At 48.6% G+C, this 13370-nt stretch overlaps 1 protein-coding gene across 2 annotated transcripts in view; it reads left to right on the top strand.

Moving 5' to 3' along the window:
* Positions 1-13370, top strand: part of LOC133354140 (semaphorin-4D-like) — a 45453-nt gene that overhangs the window by 10664 nt on the left and 21419 nt on the right. The window contains exons 1-2 of one of the 2 annotated variants that reach the window (XM_061570742.1): positions 9552-9808; positions 10533-10685. In XM_061570742.1, coding sequence (XP_061426726.1) covers positions 9796-9808; positions 10533-10685 — 166 coding nt within the window. In that variant the 5' untranslated portion in view covers positions 9552-9795. Of the gene's footprint in view, positions 1-9551; positions 9809-10532; positions 10686-13370 lie in introns of those variants that run through there. The other variant, XM_061570743.1, reaches the window with a different exon arrangement.

Genomic DNA, 13370 nt, shown 5'->3' with positions numbered 1-13370 from the left:
AATTCGCCACGGTCACCTGGAGCTCGCCTTATTTTTTGCCGTGATTGTATCGCGGTGCGGTTAAGATGCGGTGGGGGAGGGAGGGGAGGGAAGGGAAAAATTAACAAAGCCGCGATGATCGGAATATGCGCGTGCGCTTTCGCATTAAATATTCATGCGCTCGGGCTGATAGAGCGCGGCACATTTGGGGAATTATCCGTGCGTCGCTTGGCACGGGGCGTTGGCAGCGGTCTCACCGGGCAGGTGACGACGGTGTCCTCCGTGGGATCTAATCGCCGGGACGCCTTCGAGTCGGATTGGGCGAGCAGTGCGCGAGGTCCCTTCCTCCGTGGCGGCCTTGAGAAATGTGTCACAAATAAAACGGCTCAAGTTGGACTGGATAACAAAATCCCGCTGCAGATTTTCGGCCTGAGGCCTCCTTTCATGTTTTTTTGAAATAAATATAAAGGATCTGTCAGTACAAGGATTGGACAGTGTTTCTCGGCAGCTAGGAGGTATATAGATACATATATTTGTTGGGACCTTTCTTGTCAATATCAAAATCTAAGAATTAGATTTACCCTTTCTGGCAATAAAACAGTTGTGTTAAGATGTTAAAACACCAAACAGAAACCCTTTGCAAGGAATCGTGTACTGCATTAATCGCATATACCTGTGGTGAACATGCAAACAAAACCATGCTCTGGTAGTATATGATGATACATTGTTTTTGAAACTGATTGGTCCACACCAGAGACAGCTTTCTTTAGAGCTGAGTCGCCTTTTGGCGTTCCCTTGTAAAACACTTGCAAAGGATTTCTGTTTGGTGTTTTAACATCTTAACACAACTGTTTTATCGCCAGAATGGGTAAAACCAATTCTTATATTTTGATATTGGCAAGAGACGGTCCCATTATGCATCTGCTCACCCCGGGCTCTCAATGCCCTGGTAGTGGCATTGTCTTTGTGCTGTTCGCCTCTTGACGTCTTCTGGTCTAACACTGTTAGTGAGACGAGGCTCTAAAGAAAGCTGTCTCTGGTGTGGACCAATCAGTTTAAAAAAACAATGCATCATCATATACTACCAGAACATGTTTGGTTTGTAGATTTGAAGCTTTCGTGACTGCAAGGATTCATACTCTTAGGTTTTTTCGGTAAAGTCACGTAGGTAAAAATAAATAATCATTATACAGTAAATTTAGCTGACGCTCCCACCTGATGACGGAGAGTTGTGTTGCCTGCGAAACGTCGTGATTTATTATTTTATTTCTATTATTATTTCTATTATAATTTATTTTTATTTCTACCTACGTGACTTCATCGAAAAAACCTAAGAGTATGTTTGGTTTGCATGTTCACCACAAGTATATGCGATTAATGCAGAAATGATTCCTTGCAAAGGGTTTCTGTTTGGTGTTTAACATCTTAACACAACTGTTTTATTGCCAGAAAGGGTAAAACAAATTCTTATAAATATGTGTTGTTTATCAACCTCTGTGCAGCAGTGCTGGCGTAATGGAATTAATACATGCCTGACCTGAGAGCTTTTAAGCCCAAGCACTCAGTGGCTTGCCAGGGCTTATTAGCAGGACACAGAGATGGACTTGGCACTGTACAGTGATGAAATTATTTCAGCGCTGAAGCTCAGACCCCGACATTCAATTCAACACGCGTTCCACGCGTAACGGCAATTATCGATGTAATTACCCCGACTCTATATAATACAAATATTCATGACACAAGAGGCATGTAACAATGTGAATAGCTTGCAAGTAGAAAAAACTGTCACAATTAGGGGTTGCGATTCAATTCGGGAATCAATCATTTAATCTTCCGTGGTGAATGTATAACCTCTAGTGGCTGCAGGGGGTCACGTGAACCAATTACATACAATGCTTACAACAACAAAAATAAGCAACTCCTACGCACACGATTCAATGCGTGCATTGTGCATTCTTTTTTTAAACTTCTGAATCGATGCATTGCAACATCATTGTTACGTATCTTTTGCTTCTTACTGCGGCGATCAAACGGCGAACCCAATGACAAAAACCATGTCAAATAGCGGCGTACAGCTCACTCATTCTCCACCGCTCGACGCCAGAGGAAACTGCGTAGCCGCGCCTCCGTCTCCCTCCACAATGGGGTAGTGATGGCGTGCTTCGGCCCGTGGCTCTGTCGGTAATTTGAGAACAGGGAGGCGATTGAGTAACGGGACCCATGATGGAGCGGGGGACATTCAATAGCCCCACTGATCTCACCGTGAGAACCACAGACGACGCAGAGGACACATGTCGACGTGAGGACACGGCGTGAACGCAGCGAGATTTCAGAATCAGGATGTTTTTATTTATACTGGAGAAATCTGATGAGCTATAAAGATGTCTCGTAGGGGCGGGTTAGAATGTTAGAACAACAAACAGGACAACAGCACGTTCGGATTGCAAAGTATAGTATAGGAAAGGTAAACAAATAAAAAAAATATTTTCAAATAAAACTAAACAAATTTTTATGGAACCAAGTAAGGCCCACTCAGGTATTAACTTCTTTTTCAGAAGCGACCTGGTCACAAATGATAGCTCAACAAAAGTGGCTTGTCATGTGTAAGTTTAAATCAGCAAAAATAATCGAAATCATCTCAATGTACATTTCTCAATGTGGAGGGAAAAACTGGAGTAAAAAAAAAATTCGACGCGACCACGGGGAGAGAGAAGACGCGAACTTCTAATATTTGAACAGCGCATTTGGCCTGCCATCACATCCTGAGTGAGTGAATGCCTCAAGTGCCCTATTGCTGAGGCGCCTTGAGATATTCCGCATTGGGAGGCACAGTATCAACATTTAAACGATGATAGGACAACAACAACAATTTGTTACATGGTATCATTGATGAGATTTTTGCAGATGTTTCAAATCATTGATTTAAATTACTGATGGTGCATTTACGAATTTCCCAGTATTGTTTACAGGTCAAAGGTGGAATGTCAATGGCACGAAACTCCTCAGGCATGCGGCTGACATGAGTCTTTATTTCCGCTGAATCCTTTGATCACTGAGGACACACTTAGCGGAGATGTAAGCTTTCGGTTGTGGATGATGTTGTTTTAGGAGCATGGGTCAGTAGCGATGAGGCATCGTTATCCCTCGATGGATCAATTCATCAATTAAAATAGATTATTTCGCTCACAATACTTGAATTAAATAACGTGTGTAAGTAATATACTATTTACGTGCTTACAAATTCCACGCTAATAGTACATCTAGTCTCATGGAACACACGACGCAGGCAGCACAAACTAGATAGGCTGCACAAATAAAAAGACTGCGCGGGGCAGACAACAGTAACAAGAATATCAAATATATCTTGGTGCAAGCGAGACCCAATGAGTCAATAGAAATGAGACGGACAGTGCCGATGCTTGCACAGCATCCACACGGGACAGACGGACCGCAGGGATGAGTCGTGCATGACGCAGGTCACCGACGTTGCAGACAGCACTATATTATAACAGCAACAAAAAAATCGATGCTTTCGTTAAACAACAGAAAAAAAATCACGCTCCGAATTGTGACGTATTCATCGCGTCACTGGGCGGTTGAGTAGTTACAGCGATCACTGTAAACCCTTGCTGCTGCCGGATGCCGTAGCTGTAGACATCATAGAGGGTTCTGTGCAGCGTTATGCGGCCTGATGAAGGTTACAAAATACCAGGCTGTTGAAACCGACACTCCCACTCAGAGTGATGAACGCCTACCCGTTATTGCAGGTGAAATACCAAATTCATGAGGAAATATTTGCAATGGCCACCATACCGTTACTCCTTGCTCCCGCCCCCCAGCCAGAGCCAGACCTAACCTGACCCCTATCACTACCCGAACCCCTATCACTACCCCAACCCCTATCACTACCCCTATCACTAACAAACCTCCATCACTACCCCTATCCTATCACTACCCCAACCCCTATCACTACCCCAACCCCTATCACTACCCAACCCCTATCACTTCCCCAACCCCTATCACTACCCCAACCCCTATCACTACCCCTATCACTACCCCAACCCCTATCACTACCCCAACCCCTATCACTTCCCCAACCCCTATCACTACCCCAACCCCTATCACTACCCCAACCCCTATCACTACCCCTATCACTACCCCAACCCCTATCACTTCCCCAACCCCTATCACTACCCCTATCACTACCCCAACCCCTATCACTACCCCAACCCCTATCACTACCCCTATCACTACCCCAACCCCTATCACTACCCCTATCACTACCCCAACCCCTATCACTACCCCAACCCCTATCACTACCCCAACCCCTATCACTACCCCTATCACTACCCCAACCCCAACCCCTATCACTACCCCTACCCCAACCCCTATCACTACCCCGACCCCTATCACTACCCCATCCCCTATCACTACCCCAACCCCTATCACTACCCCTATCCCAACCCCTATCACTACCCCAACCCCTATCACTACCCCAACCCCTATCACTACCCCAACCCCAACCCCTATCACTACCCTTACCACTACCCCTACCCAACCCCTATCACTTCCCCAACCCCTATCAACTACCCCTATCACTACCCCAACCCCTATCACTACCCCAACCCCTATCACTACCCCTATCACTACCCCAACCCCTATCACTACCCCTATCACTACCCCAACCCCTATCACTACCCCAACCCCTATCACTACCCCAACCCCTATCACTACCCCTATCACTACCCCAACCCCAACCCCTATCACTACCCTACCCCAACCCCTATCACTACCCCAACCCCTATCACTACCCCAACCCCTATCACTACCCCAACCCCTATCACTACCCCTATCCCAACCCCTATCACTACCCAACCCCTATCACTACCCCAACCCCTATCACTACCCCAACCCCAACCCCTATCACTACCCTTACCACTACCCCTACCCCAACCCCTATCACTACCCTTATCACTACCCCTATCACTACCCCAACCCATATCACTACCCCTATCACTACCCCTATCACTACCCCAACCCCTATCACTACCCCTATCACTACCCCAACCCCTATCACTACCCCAACCCCTATCACTACCCCAACCCCTATCACTAACCCCAACCCCTATCACTACCCCAACCCCTATCACTACCCCTATCACTACCCCAACCCCTATCACTACCCCAACCCCTATCACTACCCCAACCCCTATCACTACCCCTATCCCAACCCCTATCACTACCCCAACCCCTATCACTACCCCAACCCCTATCACTACCCCTATCACTACCCCAACCCCAACCCCTATCACTACCCCTAACCCAACCCCTATCACTACCCCAACCCCTATCACTACCCCTACCCCTATCACTACCCCAACCCCTATCACTACCCCAACCCCTATCACTACCCCTATCACTACCCCAACCCCTATCACTACCCCTATCCCAACCCCTATCACTACCCCAACCCCTATCACTACCCCAACCCCTATCACTACCCCAACCCCTATCACTACCCCTATCACTACCCCAACCCCAACCCCTATCACTACCCCAACCCCTATCACTACCCCTATCACTACCCCAACCCCAACCCCTATCACTACCCCAACCCCTATCACTACCCCAACCTCTATCACTACCCCAACCCCTATCACTACCCCTATCACTACCCCAACCCCTATCACTACCCCTATCCCAACCCCTATCACTACCCCAACCCCTATCACTACCCCAACCCTATCATTACCCTTATCACTACCCCTACCCCAACCCCTATCACTACTCCAACCCCTCCTTATCTACTCCCCATCTGTTCTCTTGTCACCATGACTACACCACCACCACATTTAATAATAACCCCACTCTCTATCTCAGCCACTGTCATCTTATATACAATGTTATCATTTCTGTAAAGTGCCTTGGAATAAGGCGCTATATAAATGCATAAAATATTTTTTTCAAAATCTGTACCCAGCTAAATTTTACATTTTGTACATCATAAGACGAAGCATCTGATTGATGCTCCTGCACAGCAGCGCGACCCTTCGTGTTCGAACACATCCCATGGAGCATGACCTACAGAGCTTCCTCTGAGATCCATTGAATTGGCCTCTGGTCTACACGATGCAGGGCACAACTTTGACCATCCGCTACGCATGGGAAGAATGTTTGCCGCCGGACATTCCAACCGATATTTGAATTCTCAGAGCTGGAATTTAGCCAAAAATCCAGAACCAAATTTAACGCAAATTATTTTATTTGTCATTGTGGCAGCTGCATGAGTAACATGCAGCTGCCACAAATCTGAACCCAGGATCTCAGCGGTGCCAGCTCAGCACTCTGACCTCCTGCCCCCTCACTTTTTTTTATCAGAGCTGAGCTGACAAAGCCATCTCGGCACCAACGCAGTTCCTCCGCGCTTCCCTCGAGCGAAGGTGAAGAACTTGGGCTCTCTTTGAGCCGTCGCTCCACCGTGCCGATTGCCGGAGGACGTAGAGGTGACCAACTTCCGCGTCGGGAGTTTTTTGTTTTTATCGCGTCACAACCTTAAATGCATTCTGTCTCCTGTAACGCCACGTGGTGTTTTCATGACGCCAATTGTAACACAACGCGACGGACGCATGAGGGAATGCATTTTTGTTACAACTCGGACGAGAATTGGATGCACCGCGATCGAGTGAACGGAACTACGTCGCGCGAGTACGAACAAGCAGCTGTGTGGCTGCCTCGGCGCAGCATCCCACAAGGCGGGATGCTGCGGGATGCTTCTAGATGCTATCCACGCGCCTCAATCTTTGTTCAGTCTGCGTACGCATCTCATGTGTTACTGCGAACTGTGTTTGACCCTACATTATACATTATTTTGTGTTATTCAAGAACGCAACCGCTACCGCGTTTTAGTAGAACGGACTGCACGTTACCACCCGATTTTGTGGGTTTTATAGTCACGCGAGATTGAATTTCCCTTATCACGTGGAAATTCTGAAGCAGCCAAATGTTCTACCAAATTGAAGGCAGGCCCAGAAGCACGAGGATCACGGGACCTTGTAGGCTGCCCTTGGCCACGGCGTTCATGCCGGATTTATCGGCCGTGTTCAGGCCCGTGGGGTTGGGTGGCAGCGAGGTCGTTGCTGATTGCAACGCTCGCTGTAAAACCCAATGCTTGCTGACACAGTGGAACCAACGCAGCCCGCTGCCACCTCAAAGTTCACAGCTGGAGGTAGACGCGGTCACAGCGGAGCGGCAGCTTCCTCGCTCACGTGTCCGTGGCTTCAGGGAATAGAGGCCCCCTCAACGGCTTCGGCAGGGTTAACAAAGCCAGGGCTGCGTTTTTCACCGAATGTTTTTTTTTCGGGGTCGCTGGTAGAGTGGAATAGATGGCGTTGCCACCGGATTCGCTGCGCCGAACAGAACCCGCTGCAACTACGCCCCGTGTATGGTGCGTGTGAAGTCTTGTAGGGACAAGAGTGTGCAGGTTTCTCGATGTACAGCACTGCACAGGTATGTATAGAACAAGTAAAAAATATCTGGCAACCCGAACCTCCGATTAGCGCGGTTGGCTACGTATAGTGCAGAAGAAGTGCAATGGGCAATAAATACCGTACATCCCGTTGTCAATGGACTGCTGAATAGAGGCCTCCCTATACAATGTTGGTCACTGGGGATTTTTTTGACCGTAAGTCGAAGACGGGGGGGGGGGGCAAGAACTAAATTTGATAATACTCCCCACTGGCTTAGCCAAGACATAGACTTGAACTCAGGTGGCCATGTTCATAGTATGCCGCTTGCCACTGTGCGACCGCCACACCCCCTGTGTGTACAGACTCGCACGCGTCACTCTGTTCTTTCACGAAATCACCCGCTGTTCATATTTGATCGTGTAGCATAAAGGGATTGACAGGGCTACAAAATAAGCCAAACGTTAGGTTCAATAAGCCATGCTTTGAGTGAGCAATACCCCTAGTCACGGACCCCATCCATTTGGATTTTTATGGCAAAACAGGATAAGCCACGTAGCAGTCAGGAAGAGAATAACGTGGCAGTGAGTCTTGTCGATCCTGCAACACGTGTGCAGGGTGGGTGGAGGAAACACTGGAGCGGTCTCCGTGAATTCGGCGACCAAGGGGGAGAGCAGACCTAAGAGCAGATGGTGGGATACCGTGAGGGCTGATCGTGGAGGTCACGTGTCACTGTGCAGCAGCTGCGGCATCTGGATGAGGGTGGCATCAACGGCGTTGGCCACGATTGCATCCGGCTCGTTCTCACATTGCGTGTGTGGCGTTATTTGAAGTGTACATTCATGTTACTGTACCGTAGTTTGGTTTGTTCCATGTTTAATTCCCAAACGTGCTCTCCGCGTCGACTTTGACAGGCGTGTCATCGGGAACTCTCAGCGCCAGCAGTGCGTCACACTTTGTCATTGATTACGTCAGAGAACTACTCCTGAAATTACTTCACTAAACCTCTCTTGTCCACACGAAGGGGTACTCTCTTTACATGCCCTGCAAAGTGTGCTCATCAAAAGGCAATAAAGCCAACGTTTTTATACATTCCGAGCTGCAATTTCTAATAAACTGAGTTAAAAACTACGTTTAACGTTATGCGGTTTTCAATGTGAGGTTACAATCAATAATAGTGAGTGGACTGAGACCATCATCTTGCCACACGCGAGAACCCAGTTGAATCACGGGTGGCCCGAGATACGGATTCAAACTCAGGATATTAGCAACGCTCCGAGCCACTGGATCACCCGGACACATGCATTCACACATTCTACATAGCGAGTGGTCTGCACGCTACGTAACGCACAATGTGCTTCACCGTGTGCGTGCCAGGCTCCGAGTTCCCGATGTTGGTTGGCCTGCGGACCCCACAATGCCACGCACACCGCTTTCGCAGTCCGGTTTCTGACAGTGGCAAATGTGCGTCGGGGGTGAGATAAGGCATTCCGCTGACGTCACCACGACCAATACATCTATCACGGCTCTGTGCCGGAGGAGTGGAATATAAATTGAAGCTGCGGTTTGTTTAAAGAATTTCCGCCCCCCTAGCAATTTTTTTTAAATTAAAAGGAACATTGTTAAATTTGCAAAACCATGTATGGTTACATGTTTAACAGATGACGTTTAGGCCGGTATCATGACTGACTGTAGGAGGGTCTAACGGAGCTGGTGATGAATTCTCCCACGTCTCACCAACTCCAGGCGGCTTCTCACCCTGGACAATCAAATCCGGCCACTCGCGCGTCGGAGGATGATTCAGTGGCGTGCCGTTTTCCTACGCCTACTCACCCGCGGATAAAACTCACCCGCGGCTGATGACAATTTAAGAAAATATTTTTTTTTATCACAGGTGCCCAAAGGGTCCAAAATGCCGAGTGACCAGCAACAAACAAACAATAACAAGCAAGCGTCAGCATTGAAGGTTGCACCTCCATCAGAGTGAACGCGCTGTCGCGCAAGTCAATAAATCTGGCCACGACCTCACGCCGCGTAACTGACACCCGAGAGTCCCGACACCCCCACACGTCACAAAGGGAGCTCTGGCCAACCGCGTGCGGAGAACAACAACCGGCCCTCGCTCCCCACCGGGCACACGGCGCCAGAGTTTGACAGCTCGATCGGGCTCCAGCTGCTCCAGTTAATTCCTACGGGGGACGCTCTCTCGCCAAAGCTTGCCATCTGCTCTCGCCGTGACGGCACGCACGACGGCAGTCGCCGCGAGGAGTGGCCGGGTGGCTCCAGGGTCGGAGCAACTGAACCGGCAACGTTCAGAGCCTGGGTTTGAATCCGGCCAGCAGCCCATGGTTAAATGGGGTTCTCAGGTTTGTTGGAAGTTTATGGTCTAGGCCTGCTAACGAATAGCCGTACAGAAGAAAAGTGTCAAATTTGATTTCGTTTGTTATTTTATTTATCTAATGTTGAGCTCTGGACAAAAAAAAACATTCCACGCGACGGACATTTATTACTGTGTCCGTACGTGCGCAGCACCCGGTAAGGTGCGCAAATAGGTCACTGAAATGGATGTCAGAAAGTAGTTTTATGATATCTTCTTCTACAGGCCACTCTCTAACACACGGGTGGGACACGTAATCTCATAAACATGGTGCCAAGAGCACAATTGTAAATAAACCTGTAAAAAAATGGGAAAAAAGTAGCCGATTGCACTTGAGCCCAGGTCCAACATGTAAACATTTACAACTAAACTGCATTATCTTTCTATTTGCTGATAAACAAAAGCTCACTGAACGACGGTCTTCAATGGTGGCCCTGGTTTTCCTTCGCGAAAGGAAACAATGTAAATTAGCGACCTCTCAGCTGCTTTAAATAAAAAAAACTGTCACCGATTGATTCATTGATTGATTTGCTCGCCGCAGGAAGCCAGGAAGCTGCCCAATTTAAAACGGACACCCTCGCGCCAAGCGACCGACAGCGCGTGACGAGGGGACGTGGCTTCTAAAGAGGCCGTGCTGTCGCCCGCCGGCCATAAACTCACCCCCCCTCTCAACTCCCCCCCGCCCGTTCCTCCCCTCCGCACCACGGCACCAGGTCCGCCGTCCTCTGCCCGCGTGCTTCTCTGCTCGGCCATGGCGGCACCGTCCGTAGCCGCGTGGGTCGTGCTGGCGACGGCGGCGACGCTCGTGATGTCACACGGGTTCAGCGACATCGAGGTTCACCCGTCAGCGCAGCACCAGCAGCAGGGTAGGCTGCCCCCCCCCTCCCTCCCCCCACTGCTGCACCCCCCACACCACAAGGGAACACGTTCGCCCGTCTGTCCGTCACTTCACAGTCTGGAGACAATGTTACCGCCGCACACCGAGCCAGATGCAGGTACGGTCATGTACGTTTGTTCAACTTCTTTCGCGCCGCACGTAGCCAACCCGTGGTGCTGCTGTGCGATCCAGGGAGTGGTGGATCACGCGGAGATTGATCGGCGTGCGATGGCGCAATGTTTACTGCTGGCTGGCCGTCGAACAAAGACAGTCACCGCACCGCACGCTTTCAGGCGCGCGCTCCTGTCTGGAACGCCCTTCCTTTTGATATGAGGAAGCCACTGGAGCTATCGAACTTCAAATCTAGGTTGCAAACTCAATTCTTGCGAACTGCTTTTTGTGTTTGGTTTGTTGTCTTTCCACCACACCTCCGATTAGCACGGTTGGCTTCGTACGGTGCGAAAAAAGTCCAACATACGTACTGACAGACCTCTGACGTGTCCAGTCTTTGACGATACAGCAAGTAGGTTGCGAACACATCTGTGCATATTTTGTGTTATAAGCTTGTGCACACGACTTTTCCGTGGGAACTACAGTACAGTTTTCTCTGACACGTAAAATGCCTACAGGAAGTTCGTGGGCAGGTAAAGGCGGCATGGTGGCGAGATGTTATCTTGCTCGTCTGGTACGCGGGGAAATGTGGGTTCGATCCTGACCCTGACGACGACGCCTGTATATTTGGAGCTTGCGTGTTTCCCCTCTCCCTGTGGTTGCGGCCGTTTTTTTCCCCCCGGATCTCAGGTTTTGCCCGCCACACTCAGAAACAAGCGTCTAGATTATTTGGCTGCTGCTATAAATTCCCACACGTGTTATGATAATCGATGATATACGCCACTTCGATGAACGTGTGGGGAGGTCGCCTCTGGAAAAGAGTGACGAGCTCGGTGGGTTTTACCGGGTAAATATTGAAAAAAAAAGGTTATCCATAGGAGTTTTTTTTGTGTTGAACCACGTAAATTACTGTTCTGGGTTCACTCTCCAACACACCGGTATGCTGGACTGGTAACGAATTGGCATTTTTGTTGACGTGACGAACCTTATCAGTTGGCTATGCCGTGTGAAAGCCTATGTGTTAAATCAAAAAAAGTTACATGTGGTAGAGTAATGTGTGGGTCCGTTTCAGCACGACATCTCGCCAGTGTGGAAGAGTAGGCCAAACACACTCTAGCGGGGGGGGATCTCTAGAACTCGCTCTAGTGGAGGCCGTTCCGTCAGCAGTGGAGCGAGAAAGCAATTGTCAGGCTGCGCTTTTGCCTTATATTTTTTTCTATCAGTTTCCTCCAACATGTAAAATTCTCATAGTAAATGGAAAAACACCAATGATGACTTCCCAGTACGTGGAAGTTAACTCCCTTTTAACAGGGGTCTTCTATGACCCAATCAATCTGATGTGCCAGGGCTTGTTAGATCTGAAAAGCTAAGCGGGAATTATTTGCCTGGTAAATACTGGCATGAAGTCACTGCCAATGGGAATGCCGGGCACGGGGATGTAAGGTGGCCAGGAGATTGAAGCACAGTAATGGATTTAAGGGATCTGAGCGGAAATTTGATTGTTATTAAGAGTATTTCTCCGGGCACTCTGGTGTTCTCCAACATGTCAATAATCTTGAATGACAATTGGCAAACATCTCCACACAGGACCCTCCTGATAATGAGTCTTGAGACCCAGCGAGGCTGCACTGGATAAAAAGTCATAATTTAAATGACCGAAAAGCCGCGTTTAACAGGCTCGCGCTTGAGGATGTCTTGCGCATGTAAAACCCCGACTGTAAATAATTAATCGCGCACATTACATTTGCAGGCACTCGAAGAGCGTTAGTAATTCGCGGAAATATTTTAAATAGCGAGTCAGGGTTACATTTAAAATCGTTAACGACTTCCTTTAAAATGCAGTTTTTTTTTTACCGCACACAAAGTGAATGTCACGGAGCTGTTCTTGATTAGAATCCAGTGCAAAACACGCGATTCGTGCATTTCTCTATGAAGCCAGTGACCCGAGGCCCACCCACCTCCACCAACCCACACGGACCAGCGTGGTGCAGTATGGTCAAACAACCCCCGTGACCAACACGGCATTGGTGCCTTGTTCCAGCAGTGGGTTTGACAAAAAGGGCTGCAGATGATATTTGATAATTCGTTTAAAACAGATACAGAAATAATTAATGTGCAGCTTGGAAATGTCCCCTCCATGCAAATAAATATTTTATATGTTGCAATTATGGAATGTTGTTAGCGGTACACATTGAACACCTGTCACAGCCCAGCAACACTGAGTCATCTGGAGTGTGACTCACCCATCACTCTCCCCACTCTCTACCCAATCGTTTTTTCTGATTATTCACTCGTAAGTGGAAAATGGTCCCCCGCACATTTTTTTTTCCAGCCCTTGTTTCACTGCCAGAGGAAACACTTAGACAGCCACACTAATACCATCCGCAATGAGGTTGAAAGCACTTTTAATGGTTCTATAACGAAATAAAAATTATTATTCATAACCTTATTGTGCCAATTTACGAACTGATTGAAGACCTCCCCCATTGCCGTGTCGGTCATGCGGCAAGGCCACGGGAGAGTACCGAATGGATGATCCACATTTTTCATCCGTACTGCAGGT

This window comes from Lethenteron reissneri, chromosome 46 (assembly GCF_015708825.2).
Source record: "Lethenteron reissneri isolate LAM-NWPU_2019-01 chromosome 46, ASM1570882v1, whole genome shotgun sequence".
Lineage (NCBI taxonomy): Eukaryota > Metazoa > Chordata > Hyperoartia > Petromyzontiformes > Petromyzontidae > Lethenteron > Lethenteron reissneri.
This window is presented reverse-complemented; position numbering and strand designations above follow the sequence as displayed.